Raw genomic sequence first — 25,164 nt, 5'->3', positions numbered from 1 at the left:
CACTCTCCAACAAAACTTGTCCATTGGGTAACCTGAATTTGGATTTTGCTTAAGGGCACTGGTGATTTACCTAACAACTGTCATAAAAATGGTTGTAAAATTGAGCTTGGCCTGGGGGGTGACTCGACTTACAACTACAATGGCTTACAACCAAAATTCCAGGCTCAGTTGTGATGGTAATTCGAGGAGTACCTGAAAATGGAACAGGGATCTGCTTTGGCTTTCATTTGTTAAGTACACTGTAATATCAGATAGGCCTTTTCCCTGTCTTAATTGGTTTAGGCCAGGGGTAGGCAACCTTGGCTCTTTTATGACTCATGGACTTCAACTCCCAGAATTCCTGAGCCAGCTGGCTGGCTCAAGAATTCTGGGAGTTGAAGTCCATGAGTCATAAAAGAGCCAAGGTTGCCTACCCCTGGTTTAGGCAGACTAAAACCTAGCAGAATGTCCTATTGTTTGGACAGATCTCGATTTAAAAGGCCGACAAGGTGACATGCATTTGTAAGTGCAAAGAATGATTTGGCAACTTAGATCTGCTTTCCTGACCCCGTGCCTTCTAACCCCCTTGTGATTAAAATTCCCCAAATTCTAAGCCATCAGGTTTAGATGCTCCAGAAATCTTAGAAAGAACATAGAAATGAACCTCATGAAGAGAAAAAAAAATGAATGGGTTCCTGATACCTCTGAAATTCTTCTTTGGCACATGTCAATTTGTAACGTTAAAGTAGGCGGTTGATATTTCCCTCGCTACCTCTCACTTATATTTGAAAGAAATCTGTTTCTGTCTGATCAGGTCTCGAAAAGGCTATATAGTATGGGATGCTATGAGGTCTCTTTGGGAGATACCATTGGAGTGGGAACCCCCGGCAGCATGAAAAGAATGCTGGAAACTGTTATGATGGAAGTTCCATTGTCTGCTGTGGCAGTGCATTGCCATGACACCTACGGCCAGGCCTTAGCCAATATTCTTACAGCTATGCAGGTAACTTCCAGCCTCTGAGTTCATCTTCACCACCCTCATTCATTCATGTGCTTATGTAGGTTGGAGAAAAGAAGGGAAAAACAAACGCAGGTATGTCCTGAGCTGCTCATTTCCAGGAGTGATTTGATGCTATTCCAAGGGCCTGGGATGAGGGCTGAAGAGGCAAGATTATCATGTTTGCCTCCTAATTGTCTTTCACTTACAACATAGCAGTTTAGAAATATGTTTTCTGAATATACACTTCATTACCAGCCGAGAGAATTTATGTGCTCTACAAATTCAGGTATCCTGCAGACCCCATTATTGCAGGAGGGAATAAACTTGAGGTAAGCATTTTAAATAGTCTTTGAGAAAAAGTCATGGAACTTTGTTTTTATATATGATAACTGCAGTGAAAATGTTTTGTACTATCTGCAATGGAGATATGGTTAGTAAAGGTGATGGGACTTGCAGAGATGGCTAAATGGGCTTCTTTGATTAGAGACAACATCTGTATTTATTGCTGGCTGGAATCCTTTTATAGACTTTCCGCATGAAACAGAAAATGGGCTTTTGATTTGTGGTTTTGATGACTAGAAAAAATTAGTAATGGAAAAAATAGAGCTTTCTTGTAATCTTGTAAGATAATTTTGTGATCATACTTGTATTTTCTGCAGAGAAAATTGGAAGTTTCTTTTTATTTTTTATCTTTCCATACGACTGTCTTTTTTTCTCTCTCTCTCTCTCTTTCCTTTTCCCCCCTTTGGATTAGTTTTTGTTAGTTTTTATCTCCTTTTTAAAACTTTTAAATATGTAGTCCGTGTGTGTGGTGTGTGTGTGTGTGTGTGTGTGTGTGTGTAGTAATACCCACACCGGTATGCATATATATAGATACATAGACAGACAGACAGACAGATAGATATACTCATATATTCATGAATATGAACATGAAGTAAGTCTGACAGCAAGATAAATAAAAATAAAATAAAATAAAATGTTGTTAAAAATAAGGGGTGGTGGAAGCTAGGGCTGCTGATACTATTTACATCATCCAAATCCATAAAAAGTAAAGGTAAAGGTTCCCCCGCACATGTGTGCTAGTCGTTTCCAACTCTAGGGGCCGGTGCTCATCTCTAACATAAAACTGGAACCCAGATCTCCAAGAAGGAAACAGCACTTAAAGGTGATATTTGTCACCCGTGTATAATTTTGTGTCTGTGTGTATGTATCTGTGCTATGAATATAAATCAGAAGTTCAAGAGTTTAAACAGAACAAAAATAAGATAAAGGACATTAGGCAGTCTTCCATGGTTTTCACAAATAAGCAGAAATTGTAGTGTCACGGGACACAATAAAATGACATTTGGATGTTTGGAACTGAGAAACTATTCTAAAAAAATCAGTGAGGGCAGTTTTCCTTCCTTTTTTGAAACAACAATAACAACAACAACAGCAAAATATAGGACAGGAAAAGATTGGGTGGCTTTTCCCTTGCTTTATTTCCTAAAGCCCCTTCATCACCATCATCAACCATCATCATCAGCTGCCTGTCTTCAAAATAACTTTCAGATCTCTGAAGACTATGTATCTGCTTAATTTATCAGAAGAAACAAATTAGGAAGATATTCCGAAGTTTACACATGAAATTTCTGATTAACTTAATTATAAAAAATAGATATTGTTTCCTATTCAAATTGAGGAGCAGCTTTCTGTTGACATTTTATTTTTTTCCCCTATAAATGTTGTGCCCTACAGCATAGTAGAGTAGCTGCCTCTTCATTACATTTTCTTTTCTAATAGTCAGTTGTCATTTACCTTCTTGGGTCTGATTTCTGGAATTGACACTCTTTTCAAGTACCAGGTATGTGTAATTTTGTTTTAGGTCTTGGGCACACATACGTGGATGAGTTAATTAAAACGTTAGATTTTTGTTTACAAAATGTTTGTCTTTTTTTTTACAAATTGTTTGTATTTTTTGTAAAATGCAGAGACATCTCGGAGTTATCTTGAAATTTTTAATCCAAAAGCATATTAAGGAGAGGGGCAAATTTGTGGTGTTACATGCTTCGTGTCTCATGCCAATCGCATCTTGGAAGGAAATTAGTCCTTTTTCATCCTCTCCCTCTTGTTGCCTGTCTGAAAAACTTTCTGAATGTCAGCTTCCAGCAGCTCTAGCAAGCAAGCGAAGACAGATTGCTGGCCATTTATTTATGACCTTAATATGAGTGCTCTTCAAAATCCAGTAACTCTTGGCTGTCTCTCTCTGTAATATCTAAACCGCTGAATAGGGGATTTCTCCCAAAAAGGGATTGCTTTTTCAAGTGGCCATGCTTGCTTGCCTTCTATATTGTGGGCTAAGTGGTGAGCGAAAGATCCTCTTATGGGAGTAGATTATGGTATGGAAAAATTAAAATGTACTACAGGACATTGGTGGGATCAGAAGCACATGAAATCACATCTTAAGATGTAAGTAATGCATGGCTGCTGTAGGAGAATGCTGAGGAACATAACTTCAGGGTCTTTTTCAAGGCCAACCCAGTGACACTGAATGCCGGGTGTAACTGATATGCTATCTTGGCTTTGACCAGTGACAAAAAGCAACAATACAACTTCCAAATTTTACAATTTGTTGCCGGGCCGGGTGGGGGGGGATGTAATAGAAAAAGGTCAGGAAAAGAAGGGAAAATATTTGTGGAGCTGTTTCTTTTCTTTCCTTTTTTTTAGTGGTGTCTATTTCCTTTTTAAAAGTTTAAATGGTAATAGGAACAGAAATGTTGTGTACAATATTGGAAAGAAATGCAAATGGTAAATGGAAAAGAGCTTCCTGTTTGGAAATCATACCAGGAAGTTTTGATCTGCTGTGATTCTGCTTCTTTAACATGTTTCTTATAAAACCATTGAAACTGAAGATGAGATTTCCAGTTTTCCACTACTGAACTAAAAAAAAGGAATAGTGGGATAAACAATACAGATCAGGTATTTTTGGATATCCGTTATTAATAAGGGATATTTATTTATTTTATTTTATTTTAATCCCATTTATATCCCGCCCTTCTCCGAAGACTCAGGGCGGCTTACAATCTAAGCACAAATCAATGTGCTTAGCAATAGCCTTCATTCTATGTGTATATATATATATGTGTGTGTGTGTGTGTGTGTGTGTGTTTGTGTGTGTGTGTGTGTGTGTGTGTGTGTGTGTGTGTGTGAGGGAGCAAAGAAAATTTCGGCCCCCAGAAAGCAGTATGTGTAACAGGGCTTATTTTATAAAATACATATGGGCTCTTGAGTCCAGCAAATGGAATTCATTCAAAGTAACGTCTCTGAAAAAGATCTTGTTAATGTTCTTAACTCGATGCTCTAGAAGAAATAAATTGTGAGCTTCTCTTACTGATTCTAGTTTATGTTTCGTTAATGGCATTAACTATGAGGAAAAAGAACATGTGAAACAAAAACGTGGCACTTTAAAAAGGGTTTAAATATCTAATAACAATAAGTGAATGTATTTTCAGGCAAGGGTCAGTGATGTAGTGCTTACAGATACCAAAACAGTTGCAACACCTTAAAAGGTATATCGTAATTCTGCAATTAAAGGATTAAAGGGTTGAAATGTTTTGTAATTATTATATCTCATAAGATTTCAGTGTTCAGGCATAGGAACTTATAAAAGTTCAGATGTTATTCATTCATTCATTCATTCATGAAGTCTGTACCTGAATTTGAACATACTCCTGCTTTAAAAGTCTTGTAAGAAATATTTAAGGGGCTTGTGATTGTACAGTCTGGTTTCCCTGTTAATTCCTGCCTCATATAAAACTATCAGTGTTGTTCTATTTTCTCTGAATAGACCTCAGTGAGGCAATCTGCATGGACTGTCTTGTTTTTTTGCTAGAAAATTATGTTCACATGATATTCCTAACAAAAAAGGAATACCTGTGTAACCTGAATGGTGACCTGAAGTCTTAGTCTAGTTGATATGTGAAAGCCAGAGCATAAAGAACTCTTATGGCAAGTCAATGCTTTGCAACTGATTAAGTCCTTACAGCATTCTTTGTATAACTAGGCACATTATAATGACAGGTCCTTGGTGCTCTGTTTGTTGAAATGAGGGGTCTTTGTGCTCTCTAAAATTGGTTGTTTTCTTGCGGACATTTCATTACTCAAACTAGGCAATGTAATCACTGTTAGCACTGATGATGTTACCTAGTTTGGGTAATGAAATGTCTGCAAGAAAACAACCAAGCTCAGCACCAAGGACCCCTCATTTCAACCCTGAGCTACAAATATTCTCTTTTATTAATAATAATAGTATCTACGGGGACATTGGCACTCCAGGGAAGGGAAACATAAATATGTTTCCTCTCTTTTTCTCTCCCTGTTTTTTCTCTCTCTCTCTTTCTCTCTCTCTCTCTCTCTCTCTCTCTCTCTCTCTCTCTCTCTCTCTCTCTCTTTCTCTCTCTCTCTCTCTCTGTGTGTGTGTGTGTGAGAGAGAGAGAGAGAGAGAGAATAAATTCCACTGGTGATAGGATGAAATATATGATGCATCAAGAAATTGACAACCTGAAGCTTGACATGGTATGATTAACCAATCAGTGGACAAAGATTAGTTTATTTAGCTTATTTGAATTGTTTTTAAGCCACTTCCTTAAGCCAACGGTGGACAACCGCTATTCCTCAGATGCTGCTGAACACAAAACCCATGGGCAATAGTAAGAAGTGCTGGGAGTTGTAGTTGAGCAGTATCTGGAGGGTCATGAGTTTGGTGTGAATTGGACTGACAACCTGAGTAGGTTTTGTGAGCCTTGGCATTTGACAATAAATCTGGAGCTCGAAAGAGGGGGGGGTGGGTTGGAATGGATGTAGGGAGCTAAACCAAGTGTTGACAAGAAGCTTAAGTTTAGCACAATACTTTGCAACTGCAGAAACTTGGCAGCAGTTATGCATCATTCTGCGTGTACAACCTGATTCCAAGTGCTCGGTTTGAGAATAAGAAGAGAGCTGGCACTGGTTCAAAACCTCAGTAATTTTTCCCTACTGTTTTCATGTTTTGGAATTTAACCTTCTAACAAGCATCTGTCAAACAGGCAAGGGAGTTGCCATGTCAACTAGGTATAAGAACTATGTGCCATTTAGAGGTGGAAATCCAGAAGCCTCACCTTCATTGAAGAAAAAAGGGAGATATTAGAGACGACTTTGGGCTCACCATTTTAGATAGCTCTTATACTCAGAGTTTCATTTGGGCTTTGGTAAATTGCTTTCTACTGGCAGTCATTTCCATTTCAGCTTCTCTAATTAAACATGTAACTCTGCATTTTTCAGCTCCTTGTAGTCAGCCAAAATCCATCTATCATTGCCTGCTTTCCATTAGCAGAAGGAATCGTTTGATTTTTCCCATCGCGGGGGGCTGGTTTTGAAAAATCATTTTGCACTTCATAAAGAGTAAAGAAACTTGGACTTATGTACAAACATTCAATGGTAGCTCTCAGCACTCCATTGGCCAAGTGGGTTTCGACTGAGTTAATGGTCTGTAAAAACTAAGACCCAGTTATAAAACGTCTTCTAAGATTCTTCCTCCCCTAGGGTGGGGTCTAAATCTCTGCATGTGTGGTTTGCAATCTGGCTTCTTTGTTCAGAAGTGGTGCTGTAGCATTTTTCCTAATAAGTATGTCCCACTGACTTTGAAAAATGTATTATTAATGTTCCAATTTCAAACAGATGGAATGCCTCCATGGTGGAAGCACGTTATATGTGTGATAATAAGCTCCATCATTTCTAGATGAGAGAAAAAACAAGGGGTTGACCAAGGATCAGTGCTCAATGTAATGAGTATCCTTAAATGAAACAGATGCAAGGGAGGGGTTCTCTCTCTCTCTCTGTCTCTCTCTCTTCATTTTCAAGCGACTTCCTTATTTATTATATTTAGTAAGGCATAGTTAGACCCTATCAGCCAAAGTTATAACAGTGCAAGAGCAAGCTTGGCTACAGAATCTACTTCCCATCTACTTCCTATTCTAAGAAAGTTTTTCAAGTTCTTCTGACCAGAGCGTTTAGCCACCCATAATAAGAATAGGGTTGGGTACATTACTTTTCCTCTAAATTCCTTGGGTAAGCCAGGGAATTTAGTTCAAGGGAAGAGTTGGTGCCAAATTCTGCTTGTTAGGTGCTTAAAGGCAAGTAGTGCTCTCCGTTTGGTGGTAAGTGATCAGCAGAGTTGCCAATCCCATAGAGCAGTGTTTCTCAACAGTGATTAATATTTATATGTTATTTATATGTAAGGCTGTGGGTCTATACATATGTTGTATATAGTATGTTTAAATGTGTGTTATGTATGTGTACACTTTGAGAGCAAGCAACCAAATTTCATTTTTAATGTGTGCCATTGTGCCCACAGTTAAAAAAAGAGAAGGCAATAAAGTTTATCTATCTATCAAGTTTCAGAGTTTTAAGAAGGATAGACTTCAACTCCCAAAATCCCCCAGCTCCAAATTCTGGGAGTTGGAGCCCACACTTAAAACTCCCAAGCTTGAGAAACACTGCCATAGAGAATTCTACTCCCCCCTCAGCCCAGCTTACTCCTCCACATACCGGTAGTAAGGAGAGGAGGTATTGAGAGGCATGAATAACAACTTCATTTTTTACAAACTTATAAATAGGACTGGACATGGTGATCATTTATTAAGTTTGCGTCAAGGATAAAACAGCCAGGGGAACTTGAGATAGAAAAGAGCTCACTTTCACTCCTTGAAAATAGACAGTGTCTGAACAATGCAGAGGAGGAGATAATGCAGAAACGGTATTTGGGGACGAGTTTTTATTCATTAGAGAAGAAGGAGACGATGGGAAACATAAGCCCTTGAATAGTCTTCAAGAAATCCTTGAATGGCCTTGAAGAAAGAGGTTGAACTGAATGGAGAAGGCTTAGTTCAGTGGTGGGCCACCAAAACAGGCTTATATTCTTGATGAATGAAATCTCCCAGTAGTGCATTGCATGTCTAAGCTTTGGCAATATTCTGTACTTGTTATAAAGTCTGAGTTTCTCATCCTTTCCATTTCTTTACAAACCTCAAGTGGAAGAGATTCACATCTTCCCTGGGCTTAAGTAGCTTGCTTACTCTGTTGAACCATTGCTGCTATAATAAATGTTATTTTCTTGCAATCCAATTCAAGATGACTGTATCCAGTTGCTTCAGTGTGAGCTTCTCTGGTATTATACTAAACAGCAATATCCCGGTTCTCTTCATGAAAAACTATTTTCACATTTTAAGAGATAAGTTTTAACATCTTCACTATTACACTCTTTCCCATTTAAAGTGTGACTTGAAACCAAGAGGGAGGTATTGACTGGATCAAACAAAATTGTACGAACCTAAAAACCCTCAATTTTCTTATCATGCCAGTGCAAAAAACAAATATCCAACTTTTTAAAAACATTCTTTGGGGAGCCCAGGAAATATGAAACAACATTTTTATGAGCTAGCTGTATTTTTAAATTGTAAAAAAAGTATATTTTACGTTCCCCATTGAAATAATTGGAGTTTTGAAATGCATTCAAAAGCAAGAAAACAGATGCTAGAGTTTGAAGAAAAAAACATTTTGACTTGTGGTTTCAGACACAATATTTGTGTACTGATGGAATAATAGTAAACTGTATTACAAAACATTGTACAAGAGCGAAGGGAAAATTTTAAAAGAGGGAATATAACAAAAACCCATCTCACTCTCATGTGTCAATAATTTAGTGTAGCCCCCCCACCCAACCTAGAGTTCTCCAGATGTTTTGGGACTCTTCCCCCTTCCAGAACTCCCAGCAATATGGCTGCTAGCCATCTTGGCTTGGGCATACTGTGACTGGTAATCCCAGCACATCTGGAAGCTGTCAGGTGAAGGAAGGCTGGTATAGTGCAGCGCAGAAGAATATGGAATCGCTGCAGACTACTGCCATCCCACCTCATTTATGTACTAGCATAAATGATCTTGAAGTTAACCCAAAGACCGAATTCTGGTTTAAATGCATTTGACAGGCTGACTTGCTGAGAAAAAAAGAAAAGAAAAGAAAAAAATCAGCGAAAGGAAAGCAATTGGTGGAGCCCTAGAAAACATTTTTGAAATTGTCCATCTGAGGTCTTTGATAATTAGAGGTTAGCTGGTAGAGATTGACAAAGGAAATGGTCGTCAAACGTTTATACAACAAAACATGTGCCCAGGACCATATCCCATGCTGGTATTACTGAAACCAGAGTCCGGAAATGTACACTGGAAACAAAATTTGTACCTTTCTGGGGCCAACACAAACAGCAATTACAGCTCAGTGTGAGAGGCATCCTCAGAAATACTACTGCCTATCAGTAGTTCAACCAAGTCAGCACTTTGGGGTAATTGCAGGGGAAAGGGCTGAAAAACATTACGCATCTCATCAAGAAATGGTCCTTTATACCTTTAAAGTGATCCTTGATCAAAACAATGCCGGGGTCAGAAGAAGGCTACTTTGCCAGTGTTGCTCTCGCCGTGGGATCGGCGGACATCTGGTTGAACTACGGAAGCTGGAAAACGGCTTTAATATTCTCTTGACAGTAAAACGCACATGTGGAAAACATTCTAACCTGTTAATCTGTGGCGCTCTTGGAAAAAAAAAGGGGGGGGACATTTGGCTTTATATTTTTATAATGATAAATAGCAGGTCTCTGAGTCCAGCTGGCATCAAAAAGAAAAATGATCCTAAATATAGGACCGGTCACTTGTGTTACTCTTCTGATGGGCTAAATGACAGAAGCAGGGCTTTTTTTGTCATAGAATGCTCAGAACGGAGTTCCGGCACCTTTTTTGGATGGAAGCTTGTAGGGTAGGCATGGCGGGTTGTATGACATGTGTGAGTTCCGGCACCTTTTTCTTTTACAAAAAAAGCACTGGACAGAAGTAATGGGGCACTTCTGTCCTCACAACGTTACAGATCTGTTTTACAAGGCTCAGTTAATACTGTTTGCAGAACAGTAGAGCTTCTTCCCCAGTGTGAAGTGATGGAGACTGCAGGTCTTTTATCTGTTTACTAAGTCTGGTCCCGCTGAACTTAGTGGGACCTAGCTTTGGACAGATGTGCAAATCACGGCATTGCAATTACAGATAATCCTGAACTTATGTCCACAAGTTGAGTCACAACTTCTATTGCTAAGCGAGGCGGTTATTAAGCGAGTCAGGCCTGATTTCACAACTTTTTTAAATCGAATCACTGCATTTGTTAAGTGACCTGTGCAGTTGTTAAGCAAATCTGGCTTCTCCCCCTTGACTTTGCTTGTCAGAAGCTGGTTGGGAAGGCTGGAGACAGTGGATCATGTGATCCCGGGATGCTGCAACCACGTAAATACATGCCAGTTGCCAGGTGCCTGAATATTGATCACATGACCATGGGGATGCTGCAATGGTCATAAGTGTAAGGACCAGTTGTAAATCGGCGCTATTGTAACTTCAAACAGTCACTAAATAAATAACTGTTAAGGGCACTACCTGTAAATATAAATAGTAACTTATCCGGCCTTTCTGTAGTTCTAGACCAGGGGTCGGCAACCTCGGCTCTTTTATGACTCGTGGACTTCAACTCCCAGAATTCCTGAGCCAGCATAGCTGGCTCAGGAATTCTGGGAGTTGAAGTCCACGAGTCATAAAAGAGCCAAGGTTGCCGACCCCTGTTCTAGACAGATCTAGATGGTTCATATGTAGCTTGATGAACTGTTTTAATTGATTTAATTGCTGGGGAGCTTGAAAAAAGGAGTTGCCTGATTTAAGTAAGATTTTCTTCCAGTAGAGCTTCATGATAACAGTTCAGAAGTGACAACAATGCCTGTTTTTCTTCTCTTTTTCTGCCTTCGGTCTGGGGATTTCCTGCTAGTTCACCATCCAAAGACCAATCAGATTTGGCCCTGCTTAGTTTTTTTGTAGATCAGCTAATTGTTTTCATGAGTAGAAAACTGCAAAACCAATCACAGGTGTCTCCTCCCAGATGTATGCAGAGCGTATTGTACATGCAGATCAGTTACACAGTTTGCTGAAGGAATGGTGTTGTGACCTAATGTGCAAAATAACACTTTGAACATTACCATGGGGGAAAAAAATGATAAAGGTTAGCTAGCCTTATGTTCCATGCAGCGATGTAAAGCAGGAAAAAAGATCAAACCTATGAGCCGATTTAATATTTTGAAGCTAAACTCTTGGTTATATTATCCAAAACATAGTCCAAAATGGAGTGATCAGCAGCCTTTGCCAGAATGTTTTTTTTCTACAGTCAAGTTTTCATTATTAGACAAAATAATCCTGGAAACAGCAGAACTTTTACTACAGGGGTGGCCAACCTTGGCAACTTTAAGACTTGTGGATGTCAACTCCCAAAATTCCCTAGTCAGCAAAGATTGGACAGCCTTGATTCAGTACATACTGCAAATCTGTGGGTTTCAAAGGCAATTTGCTCAAATGCCTGTGAGTCAGGACCTTCAAAGAAAACCTAATAAACAAAGAGCAAAAAACTGTTCTTAAAGTTGTAATCTTGGAGTTCACAGTTTTTGGCCTTCAGCAGTAGAGATACCATATGTTGGCTGCAAAAATTAAGAGGGCCAGAAGATGGCAACAATAAGATACCAATAATTCTAGCTCTTGGCCACCCTCTAGAGCAGGGGTGTCAAACTTCCAGCCCACGGGCCAGATGCGTCATGCCGAAACCGCGCCCACCCCATTGCCAGCAATGGGGGAAAAGTCATGATATGTTGCAACATGTCATGTGACGTTGCGAGTTTGACACCCCTGCTCTAGTCATTCATTATCCAGGATTTTTTCAGAACACAGATATGATCACTTTTACAGGCGAAAACATATTGTGATTTTAAGGAAAGAAAGTTACTTGCTCTTATGAGCTGGAGTATAGCTGCCATGTTGGGTTCTTGGTTGGGAGAATGCTAGGCCTTTAAAACCTGCATGCCTGATCCAGCTAAAGATTAATAAAGCCATGTCAGGATCCTGAGAAAGTTGCTTTGCCAATTGTGTGCTCACCGTGGGATCAGTAAGGTAGATTCCATCCGGTAATGATGTATTTTTTAAAGATGTATTTATTAAGTTTGTAATAAATTATCCTTTCATTGCCCTAATAGGGCTTGAGCAGATAAAAATACATCATATACTCCAATTTGATATTTTAGAAATTTTGAAAAAAACCCCCACCTTTTACTGTGACTTAACTTTTAGTTTAAAAATAAGTAAACTCAAAATCTTAAATATAATCTTCCTGTTATCAGAATTTATCAAGCAAAGAAAGCCCAGCTTAAGGCAACAGTGCCACCAAGTGTTTAGCAAAAGAATACTTTTCCCTTTAAAAAGTAATTATACTCTCATTTCATGTACATCTTGCATGTATGAAATTAACACTAAATTACAAAGAGGATACAAATATAGCCCCCTAAGGTAATTTGTTTGGGTAGTGTCTGATTCAGAATTTTATGCACATTTTCATGTCTGGGTTTAAGCTGTATCAGACCTAGTTTTTCTTCATGATCTCTGGGCAAAGCATTCAGTAGGGTTACTTTGCAAAGTTGGTTTAATGCTCCTTGAACCATCAGCACAACTATGTCCTCTGGCAGGTTGTCAACATGTTAATATGTATGCACAGAAATTCCATCCACTGGAATCACCACCAATACCAAAAAAAAATAAAAAAAAATATGACTATGCCTAGAGACCACAGGGGAAAAAAAATCTTCAAAATAGTTGCACTCAACATTTTGGAGAATGTGGCTGCTTCAGTGCTTTTAAGGAGAGATGCTTGACTTGTCCCAGTGCATTTTGACTAACATCCTGTCAAATCTTTTACACTAAACTTTTTTATATCAAAACTGTCAAGTACACAATTTGTTTCTCATTCTATAAATAAAAACAATTAAAGGCAAGTGTTTATTCTGCTGGCTACTGCTTTTATTCCAGTGGGCTCAAAGTTGTTTATCTAAAGCCCTTGATCAGCCAAATTCCTGTGCGCTGAGCTTGCAGCACTAGTATATACACTAGTTACTTCTGTAGATAAGCAGTGCCTAATGTCAGCATTGCCTATCTGTATTTCCAGACTGAATGAGTAATTTATTTTAACCCTTGTTGGCATCTTTCTATTTACTCTGTGAATTTGTGTTTCACAGAGCATGCCTGCGGGAGTAGAATCTAACTTTGGAGACAGTGCTCTTAGAGTATTTAGAGAAAGAGATGCTTATGATCCAAAAGTATAAGTAAAGTTTATTACGGAAATTGTGCACTAGTATACATGGCTTCATTTCAGAGCTTTCTGTCCTCATGATGCTAAAACTGAGACAGAAGCAGACAATACTTGATTCTTCCTGCAGAAAATAGATTGAAGGGAAAAACCTCAGTCCACCAAGGGACAAAAACCCAGACAATCAATGGTGAATGATAAATGGTCTGTGACAACGATCAATAAAATGTGCAAAGAATTTAAGCTTCTGAAGCGGCGGATCCAATGTTTCTCTAGCAGCTGATAATACACATTGAATGCAAAACAGCTGAAAGTATTACAAAACAATATTATTCAGCAATCTGGTTTTGTGGTTAGCTTGGTGTCAATAGATCCGTGGAACTTATTCAGTGTAATGATAGATGTTTTAGACTTATATATTTCAAACAGTAGCTCCTTAGATCTCATGGGAAAACACATTTGAAATATGGATTTTAAAGTAGAAGCAGTTAATGTCACCTGGATTCTGTTTATTTAGTGACAAATTGAAGTCACTTTTAATTGGGTACTTATTGTGGAACTGGTTCTATAATATGTAATTTGATTTTGTGCATTTTAATAACTTTTCCTCTTGCTGCTATTAATTTTTTATTGTTTGCTTTTTCAGTTTTATGCATTTTTTCTTATTGCTTTTTATAATGCGCTTCTGTTGATTATATTGCCTGGTTTTATGATTAGAATTTATATTAATCTACCTACATTTAAAAAAAAATGGGGTATTATTTTAATGCTTCATCATATAAACTTCTAAATCTATTTTCCATGCCCACTTTAGCTTCAGAAAAATGCTTCTCACTGTAGATAAGTCTGACAAATGGCTTTTTTTTTGATAATTCAGTATTTGGGGGCTTGTGTAAAGTTTTTATTTTGCCTTTTGCATCAGTGTGATGTATGCCTTGAGTTATATTAATGTAAGACTGCTCTACAAGTGTAAAATGATTTTAGCCTATATGAGTTCTATAATGTATTATTATCCATACATGAACTGCATTCATAAAAATGTTGGCTATGTTATATTTGAACATGAGGAAATTAATTGTAATCTCAGAGACATCCATTTTAGTACTTTAGGTTCCTAGTTGTAAATAGTCCTGTGTCAAATTAATTTTTATGAGCTTCCTTGATAATAGCGATTGAGTTCCCAGTGAAAAGTGTCCAGATGCTATGACTGTATTTTATAAATGGCATAACTGGAGTGTGTGGCAGTTTAAACACAAGGAATACGTTCACCATTATGTGTACCAAGAAATCAATTTCCCTTAACTGTAATAGAGGAGACATGCCAAAGATTGCAACTGATTGGGGGTGACCTGTTTCACAGATACCTGAAAAATGCCTCTTATGGAAGATTAAACCTACAACACCTATCTTTTGTTTGTGTCTTGAATTCAGACTATAGTTATGAATCCTCAGATTTTGGAAATGTGAACAATGTCACGTTTTCCTCTTGTGAGACTTTAAATTCCTGTTTTGCAGTAGAGGATCTCAAGCTGTTATCTGATCAGTCCGTGCTGATTGGTAGAATCAGTTTGTAAAGATACAGCATGTTTTATTTTGAAAGAGGTATGGGCACAGCATGGCAGCTGTGTTGAATGTTTATCTAAAATAAGCCACCTATGGTCAGGGTTAAAGTACAATAGTACAATAAGAGTAAAATGGCGGGGGCGGAGCCAGCTGTCAGAGCGGGCGGCTGTGTGAACGGAGTTCTCTCCATGCACAACCTCTCACCCAGTGTTCGCGGGGGCTTTTCGGAGCTTCAGGAGGTCCTGTAGGGACATCCGAAGTTGCAGGCAGCCCGGAGAACCTTCATGAGCGGCGGTTCGTGTTGGAGATCTGGAGAAAGTCTGATGTGAGCGAACCGGGGAGAAGGAGGCCAGTAATGGCCGACATGAAGATCTGACAGAGGGACGGAGCTAGCACGAACTTAGCGGGACAACGGTAGAGCGGAGCTGACGGAGAGTATATCCGAATATTTACATTTGGAAACAATAGGAAGCACTTGAGAAAGAGGTACTGGTTTGAAGTGGGTGCCTCACGGAGAGGGTACAAGCGGCGATAGAAGCCCCGAGGGAAGCGTTTGGCAAGAACAGCAAGAAAAGGAAACCCGAAGACCATATGACTGCATTTTAGCTGGGGATAAAATACCACAGGTCAAAGTCTGATCTTGGAGCCTTGGAGACTGAATTCTTGAATATCGGGCGTGGAAAGCGATCAGCCTGGTTTATCCTGGTCTATCCTGGTAAATTTTGAACTTTTGAAACTTTTGAAATTTTACTCTACTTGTTGCGGGCGGCCATTTGACATAGCAATTTAGTAATTGGAGGTCTGTTTAGTGGGACACCTACTGGTCTTTGACAGTAGAGGAAGACGGAAAAGGTGTTAATCTCTGCGCCGGAAACGGGGTAAAAAAAAAAAAAGAATGTGACTTTCAATTTATTCAGACATATATATTATAGAATTCTATTATATAAATTGCTTAGTTGGTAATAAGTATCTGGTTGTAACTGTTATACATACTTTTTGTCATAGAGTTAAAAGGTTCATATAAGATTAAGGGTATTACATATTGATAAAACGCGTGTTACAACCGGGAAAACATGACAAGTATTTCGGGAGTAACTAAGCCTAGCGCTGGCAAAAAGGCGGCAACACAGGGACAAGGGATGTCCTCAAGTCCCTCCAATCAGAAATCTATATAGGATATGCTGCAAAGGGAAAGATCTAACTCAAATTCTTTTAAAGACCTACATGCCCTTTTGCAAAACTTACACGAGGTAATGGCCAAAAACCATGAGGAAATGAAGAGAGAAATAGGCCAAATAAGAAACGATACTGGTGAACTTAAGGGGAAAATCCAAGCGATAGATGATAAATTTGAAGGGATTCAACAACAATTAGTTAAAAATGAACAAAGACTTCAAGATATGGAAGCTAGAATGGAAAAAGAGGAAAAGAGAGTAGATGATTTAAATGAAACACTTCTTCAGGCTAATAAGGAGTTAGAGACAACAGTCATTTTTTTGGAGGCAGAAAAGGCTGCTCATTATCTACGCTTCCAAAATGTTCAAGAAAAAAGAGGGGAAGATTTGTTGGTTATGATGGCAGAACTAAAGGCACTCGGTGTAGGGAAGGAGGAAATGTTGGCGGAAATTGATGAAACATACAGGGTTCAAACTAATTATGCGAGAAGGCGCAACCTCCCAAAAGAAGTACATGTAAGGCTAGTTAAAAAATCAATTCGGGATGAGCTTTTGCATAGATCTAGAGAGGAACCATTAGAATTTCGGGGTCAACCAATTACTATCCTTAAACAGATACCTAAAACGATGAGGGATCTGAGACGTGGCTACCAATTCTTAACATCTAAATTAATTAGGGAAAATGTAAACTTTAGATGGCTAACTCCAGAGGGTATTCTAGTCACATGGCAGGATAGAAGGCATAGACTGGACACGATAGAGAAGGCAGAAGATTTTTGCAAACTCCACTTTCATAGCCAAGAGGAAGCAGAATCAGAAGATCAAGATGGAAGGGAGGTAAGAGAAAGAGATACAATACGAGTAGCAATGGATGGGAAGGTCTTAGCAACAGAGGATAGAAGGAATAAATCTGGAGAGTTAACAGAGAAACATGGAGCCAGAGACAAGGAAGAGAGAGAGCCCCGAATCACGAGATCTACAAAAACCAGAAATAAGTAAGATGAAGGGAGATGAGTGTAGTATTATGTCTGTAAATATTAATGGACTGAACTCGCCAGTGAAAAGGCGGAAATTTTTTAATAGGCTTATTCATCAACAATTGGATATCGTTGCAATACAAGAAGTCCACATAAAGGAACAACAAAAATATTTCTTAGTACAACCAAAAATAGGGAATTTATTCGTTTCCTTAGACCGACACAAGAAAAAGAGAGGAGTGGCATTATATGTAAACCCAAAATTGATAGCAAAACAAATCTATAACGACAAAGAGGGTAGAATACTGATAGTTGAGGTTGTAATAAATCATAGGAAGGTCATGATGGTAGAGATATATGCTCCAAATCATAACCAAGAACAGTTTTTCAAAACACTTCACAATAAGATATGTAGTATTGATTATGAGGAGATCTGCTTAATAGGAGATTTTAATGCTATCCTAGATATAAATTTGGATTATATGGGTAAGACGATTAGGAAAAAGAAAAGAAGAACTCTACCAAGATCTTTTCTCAACTTGGCTAATGACCTAAATATTCAAGATGTCTGGAGGGAAAGAAATCGTAAGGCTAGACAATATACATACTACTCCAATCGACACAACTCATGGTCTAGAATAGACATGGTATGGATGACGAAAGAAATTAGTTCTGAAATAGACGAGGTGCATATAGCGACAGGTACTTGGGCAGACCACAATCCTATTAAATTTAGCTGGAAAGGCTCCAAAAAAATATCCAGATGGACGTTACAAAGAGCAATTTTAAAAGAAGACGAATTTAAATCCAAGATGGAGAGAGAACTAAGTCTTTTCTTTAAGGAAAATAAAGCTATAGACACCTCAGTACAAAATAATTGGGATACAGCCAAGGCAATAATGAGAGGGGTAGCGAGGGCATATATGATAAACAAGAACAAGGGGAAAAGACATCAACGGGAAAGATTAGAAGGGGAATATAAGAGTTTAGAAGTTATACTCCAACAAGATCCACAAAAAGAGAATATCAAACAATCTATGGACTTGATTAAACACAAGCTTAATATCTTAGACAAAGAGAAATTAGCACAACAATTGAGAAGCACGAAACAAAACTTTTTTGAAAATGCAAACAAACCGGGCCGTTGGCTTGCATATAAATTGAAAAAACAAAAGGAAAACAACTGGATTCGCGAACTACGAGATGAGGAAGGGAGAATATTCCACCAGGAAGAGGAGAAAAAAATTATAGCCCAGGAATTTTATGAGCGTTTATACAAAGAAGATAGTCAGGCAAGTGTGGAGAAAATGGAGGAATATTTTCAAAAAGCCAAACTACCCAAGGTTACAGAAGATACCAGAAATATGCTAAACGAGGAAATTCGGCTATCTGAGGTGATAAAAGCTATTAATGCACAAAAGAATAATAAAGCATCGGGCCCTGACGGTCTCCCGTCAGAAATCTATAAAGAACTACAAAATATCTTAGCACAACCCCTAGTGGAGGTATTTAATGCAGTATTAGAAGGCGCAAGAACGCCTAAATCTTGGTCTGAGGCAAACATAGCCCTCATTCCGAAAGATAATACGGACCATACATTAATCCAAAATTATAGACCCATATCACTTCTTAATTCAGACTATAAGATATTTACATCAATTATAGCGGAATGACTGAAACGATTTCTAAATGATTTCATACACGTAGACCAGAATGGCTTTCTCGCTAAGAGACACACCAAGCACAACATTAGAATAATATTGGATACGTTGGAGTATTATGAATTGCATAGTGGACAACAGATGGCATTACTTTTTTTAGACACCCAAAAGGCATTTGACAATGTTAAATGGTCATTTTTGCATCAACAACTTAGCTTCATGGATATGGGTGAAAAATTTATAGATATAATTAGGGCAATTTATGATAACCAGGAAGCAAAAATAATTATTAATGGGGAAGCTTCTAGGAAGTTTCAAATTCAAAAGGGAACACGGCAAGGTTGCCCCTTATCACCATTGCTGTTTATATTGACACTTGAAGTATTAACGAGAATTATAAGAAATGACCCAAAGATAAAAGGATTAACTATTAAAAAGGAAACCTTTAAACTTCAAGCATTTGCGGACGATCTGGTTTTTATTATGGAGGATCCATATCAGATGGGACCAAATCTATTGGAAGAACTATCTAAATATGGTGAGGTTGCCGGATTGTGAATAAACAGAAATAAGACCAAGATGATTGTTAAAAACATGACTAATAAACAAAAAGAAAATTTGGCTGGAATCATGGATATAGAAATAGTCAAGAAAATAAAATATCTAGGGATCAATATTACGGCTAGATGCACCTCACTCAAAAAAGATAATTATGATAATGTAGTGAATCAAATAAAAGGTGATCTGGAAAGATGGGGAAACCTAAAACTCTCATTATTGGGAAGAATCGCTGTCATCAAGATGAATATCCTGCCCAAAATTCTGTTTCTGTTCCAGAATATCCCAATACAACTCGATTCTAAGTTTTTTCGAAATTTGAATAAATTATCATTAAATTTTGTTTGGCAGGGGGAAAAATCAAGAATTAAATTGAAATATTTACAGGACACGAAGGAAAATGGGGGTTTTGGATTGCCAGACTGGGAATTATATTACCACGCCGCAGCTCTGAGTTGGATTAGAGAATGGGTAATTTTGAAAAATAGAAGACTATTAACTTTAGAGGGTCACGATTTGCAATATGGCTGGCATGCTTTTCTATGGACGGAGAAACAAGGTCTTTTCTCACACTTTCAAAAACATCGGATTAGGCAAGCGTTACTTAATACCTGGAAAAAATTAGATCTCACAATTACACTAAAGTACCGGTCTGGCTATCCACCCTTGAAGCGATTGTTTACCCAAATCTATTTGATGTGGGTAGCATAATTTCATACAAGGATATTATGAATGAGGAGGGGGAATTGAAACTTAGGAATGAACTAGAATCACAAGGTATAAAACTCGATTGGTGGGCCTACTTACAAATCCAATCAAGATTTAGGAAGGATAAAAAAGAATGGGGGATATATACCTCTGAAACAGCATTGGATAAAATATTATTGGGCCCAGACTCCAAACAGATAAAGAAATTATACAAATTGCTTTTGGAATATAAGCTGTTTGAAGAGCAAGTGAAGGATCCCATGTTGATTTGGGCTAACAATTTAGGACATAACATTGATTTAGGTACTTGGCAAACAATTTGGGACAGAAATAAAAGGATAACACTGGCCTCATCTTATAAAGAAAATTTATTTAAAATGTTTTATCGATGGCATCTTCCCCCAGCCCGTCTAGCAAAAATGTATACAACAGCATCTCCCAAATGTTGGAAGTGCTGTGAAGAGATAGGCACATATTTCCATACGTGGTGGTCTTGCAGTAAAACACAAAAATTTTGGAAAATGATTTGGATTTGGCTGAAAGAAATACTAAAACAAGATATTGAGTTTAGTCCAGAACTTTTCTTGTTGGGAATTACGAAAGAGAAATATCCTAAAGATGTGCTATATTTGATGATCCATATTATCACAGCAGCTAGAATGTCATTTGCGCAAAAATGGAAAAAGAATTAGATCCCAGGAGAAAAAGAGGTTATTAGGAAAATTTGGGATTGCGCAGAAATGGACAAACTAACTTTGGAACTAAAGAATAAAGATCAATCAGATTATTATAGAATTTGGAACAAATTGTATCTTTGGAGGGATAAAAAGAAAGGTCTCTATTAGGTTTTACAGACTAGCTCATTGTTTTAAATATTGTGTTATTTCACTGATTTGTAATTTAAGTGTATTTAAGTGTATTTTTGATGTACATATATACATGTATATTTGAACATTGTAGACAAGAAGGCTTGTCAGCCCGCTGGTACTGTGTCCAATGTTTTTAAACAATAAACTTAATAAAAAAAATTTTTTTAAAAAAAGAGTAAAATGGCATCTGGATTATTGAATAAGGAAAGCATGCTCAGATGTGGATTACAGAAAGTGCTCTTAACCATTTTTGTAGGCAGGGTACACTAGTGAGCATTTTGAATTTGGGACTAGCTTTCCGATGGAATATCTTTGATTAACTGTCATTGTGTTCTAGATGGGAGTTCATGTTGTGGATTCCTCTGTTTCGGGCTTAGGAGGCTGTCCATACGCGAAAGGTGCCACTGGAAATGTGGCCACAGAAGATGTGATATACATGCTTAATGGCATGGGGATCAATACAGTAAGCTAATTTCCATATATCTATTCGATTCTGTGTAATTGCTGGAATTGAGGGTCATTGAAATAGCATATGTGTCATTCCTGTTCTATTGATTTCAAATAATATAATGCATTACTCTCTTTTACACCATGTATAAAAAGGCTATACAGGCAGTCCTTGGCTTAATAACATGTCATTTGGTGACCGAAGTTACAGCAGCACTAAAAGAAGTGACATTACCATTTTTCACACTTATACCTGTTGTAGCATCGCCCTGGTCACATGATCAAAATTCAGACATTTGACAACTGGCTCATATTTATTGACTGTTGCAGTGACCCGGGGTCATGTGATGACCTTTCTGAAAAGCAAAGACAATGGGGAAGCCAGATTCGCTTAACAATCTTGTTACTAACTTAACATCTGCAGTGATTCACTTAATAACTGTGGCAAGAAAGCTTGTGAAATGGGGCAAAAGTCACTTAACAGCTGTCTTGCTTAATAACTGAAAGTATGGTCAGTTATGGTCAGTTATAATCATAAGTCAAGGACTTCCTCTATAGATTTGATAAATGAATAAATCAGTGCACACTAATGTATTCTAGGGCAGGAATCTGATGGGATATTGACTTTTCCACAGAATAGGTATATTTGTGTTACAAAGGAATTGCATAATTTTTCTATATATATATATATATATATATATATAGATAGATAGATAGATAGATAGATAGATAGATAGATAGATAGATAGATATAGATATAGATATAGATATAGATATAGATATAGATATAGATATAGATATAGATATAGATATAGATATAGAGTCTTGGGTTTCTTCCCGCGTTCCTTAACGCGGGAAGAAACCCGAGACTCTAGATCTACACATACAGACACCCGCGAGAATCTACGAAAACAAATATATATATATATGTTTGTTTTCTGAGGTTTGTTTTCATATATATATATGTATATGTATATGTATATGTATGTATATATATATATATATATATATATATATATATATATATATATATATATATATGTATATATGTATATGTATATATATATGTGTGTGTGTGTGTGTGTGTGTGTGTGTGTGTGTGTGTGTGTGTGTTTGTGTGTGTGTGAATTTATATGTACATCTGGCTAGTTTTCCATCCCAAGCAATTATGAAACTCTTTTTAAAACAGTTTTAATCCTTACTATTGCCTGAATACTACACTTTAGAATTTATTTTCTCACCAAATTATTTATTGATAGCACATACCGTACCATTTACTAAAATTAAACATTGCCCAGTGTTTATATTATTTTCATTTACATGTTCTTTCTTGGGTTGCTGCTAAAGAACACAATGGAACTTTTCTCTCTTTTAAAAGCCGTTGAACTTTCAGATGAGCTGAGTGTTGAAGTCACAGTTAATTCCTCGTTTAGAACAAGGTTCACAATGATTAGATCAAATTATCAGTTTACTTTGGGAAAGTTCAGACCCAGCATCTATTCATGGTTGTGTTTAGTTTTGCAAAGGTCAGCTCAGTGAACATCTGGCAAGTGAACATTGGATTTAAGGTGCTGAAACATTTTTTTAAGGGTAACATGTATGAGTCAAACGAATATTAGAATCCCAAAACAGTACTGTTTTTGCAGAAGTCTCTGCTCATCAGATTTCTTGCCGGTTTACTTTGTGCCTAGATATATATTCAATAAATTTACTTCCAAATAGAAGTGTGTAAGGGATCTCAGTTTGAATCTGAAGTAAAAAGATGCTGCTTTTAAATTCCCTAAGTAATTCATTTCTTTTGTAGCAGGATTCTTTCTCTTTCCTCCATCTCAAGCTAAAATAGAAATGGCCTTTTGCCAAATGACTTTAGACAAAACTAGACTTTTGGTCTAGCGGTGAAGGTGCAAGGCTAGAGACCAGGAGACTGTGAATTTGAATCCTGCCTTAGTCGACTGGATGACTTTGGGGCAGTCACTCTCTCTCTGCCCAATCCACCTCACAAGGTTATTGTTTTGGCCACAACAATAGCCACATTTAGGGTGCCACCACCAAGTGGTCCTGTTGCATTTCAAATCAAGCACCAGGATCTTCAGATGTTCTGGTTGCATGCAATGAGTAAGGGTCTGAGCCAATTTTTTTTTAATTAAACTAACAGTATTAACACTGTTGTTTCCAGAGCACATGTATAATATGATTGTGTTTCTCTTCTCCTAGTTATCAGACTGGAGAGCCAGTTTGGTGTAGTAATCAATGCACAAGGCTAGAAACTGGGAGTCTGGGAGCTCTAGTCTCACCTGAGACAAAAAGCCAGCTGGGTAACAGTGACTCTTTCAGCCCTAGGAAAAAGACAAGAGCAAACTACTTCCAAAATCTTGTCAAGAAAACTGCAGGGAATAATCCGGCCAGTCTCCAGGAGTCAACACTAGCTTGAAGGCACAAAGCTAATCATAATTTTAAAAGATTATCACTCTGAAGTTTGGATAATTCAGGTCCATTCAGACAATATAACTGCAAGTTTTGAACCAACTTCAGAGACAGGCCCATATTAAATTCTCTGAAGTACTATAATTTGAAGGTATGTGATGTAGTTCTTAAAAAGCATTGGGGACGTAATGTATTAGAATGCTGCAAGGCACTAAAATATAGAAGGTCAGACAGACAAGCATTCAGATAATGTTTTCACGATATGGAGAATTTGATGAAGAATTTACGATTAACATAAAGCATGCTGTTTTCCTCTGTGGCTGAATATCTTGAGTGGTTATATATGAATAAACATATTTTTTAAATAGTTTCTTTCTCCTGTCTCTTCCTCAATTTTAGGGTGTGGATCTTTACAAAGTTATGGAAGCTGGCAACTTCATCTGCAGAGCTTTGAACAAGAAAACCAGTTCTAAAGTTGCTCAAGCTTCCTTCAATGCTTGAGCTGGAAAAGAAATGGTGGCATTCTTAAAAAGTTAAATATTTATCCATCAGTGGGCTTTTCCTGTTTATAGTTGCAGAAAACAAACATATTGCAAAAAATATTTAAAAAATCATCTGAAGGGAACAATAGCACTGATTAATATGAGACCAATGGCAGTAATAAATTGAAAGACCAAAGTAGAAAGCCTTCACTTGAATTGCTAAACGATTTTCCCCCACCCCTTGGGGTCTTTGGATGGTGCCTATTGCAACTTACCTTGGCCTCTCTTTATCAGCTCATGGTCAACTTCTGATGTGATGCTCTTAGAATATATATGTTTCCCTATCATGGCACTCTACCAACAAAAGTACATACTTATTTGCTCACAAATGAAGTAGGCTTGCTACGTGAATTAAAAAGATAAGTTTGAGATGAACTGAACTGAGCAGGCATGCTGTTATGTAATGTAGAGCTACTGAATTTGAACTGAGCATATCTCGCGATGAGTTCTCCACATCAATAGTAAAGGAACAAGCAATCAGGAAATATGCCACAATCTAGCACTTGGTAGAGCAGCCATAAATGCCTTGGGGGGAAAAATATTCTTACGCCGTAATGAGTCTATACTATCAAGATCAGAGGTGTGCAGACAGTAGTTTTCTGTGTGACACTGTAAGGAAGTTGGACTTTGAAGAAGCAGGATAGAAAGAGTATGGATGCTTTTGATGTTAGAGGTGAATCATCAAACAAATCAATCTCTTGAGTTCTCATTCAAAGCATAAATGACCAGGCTCAAATTATCCTATTTCAGACACGTTATGTTTGGCTTAGCTCTCTAGGGAAGGCTCTGATGCTAGGAAAGGTGGAAGAGAAGAAAAGAGAATCATTAGCAGCAAGAGGCATGGACTTGTGATGGAAGCACCTCTGAAAGACCAAGTTGGAGATAATCACTAAGAATCCACGCTGATTTGATGGCACATAATAAATCAATGTGCAGGTTGGACTCCAATCTATGTGTAAGCAGCATGGGACTGTTCAAATGTGTTGAACATGATCAGACTCAAAGCAGCTTGGCTAGTGGCAGTGAGAAATGATAGGAGGTAGCCACCCC

At 37.7% G+C, this 25,164-nt stretch overlaps 1 protein-coding gene across 1 annotated transcript in view; it reads left to right on the top strand.

Annotated features, from left to right (window-relative positions):
* HMGCLL1 (3-hydroxy-3-methylglutaryl-CoA lyase like 1) overlaps positions 1-24,073 on the top strand; it is a gene marked incomplete at both ends in the record, with an annotated part of 60,665 nt that extends 36,592 nt beyond the window's left edge. The window contains 3 exons of the mRNA XM_083348725.1: positions 794-982; positions 21,039-21,164; positions 23,972-24,073. Of these exons, the coding sequence (XP_083204851.1) occupies positions 794-982; positions 21,039-21,164; positions 23,972-24,073 (417 nt within the window). The remainder of the gene's footprint in view (positions 1-793; positions 983-21,038; positions 21,165-23,971) is intronic.
* Positions 24,074-25,164: the final 1,091 nt, after the last annotated feature.

Source organism: Vipera ursinii, assembly GCF_947247035.1.
Source record: "Vipera ursinii genome assembly, chromosome: 1".
In the NCBI taxonomy this organism is placed as follows: domain Eukaryota; kingdom Metazoa; phylum Chordata; class Lepidosauria; order Squamata; family Viperidae; genus Vipera; species Vipera ursinii.
This window is presented reverse-complemented; position numbering and strand designations above follow the sequence as displayed.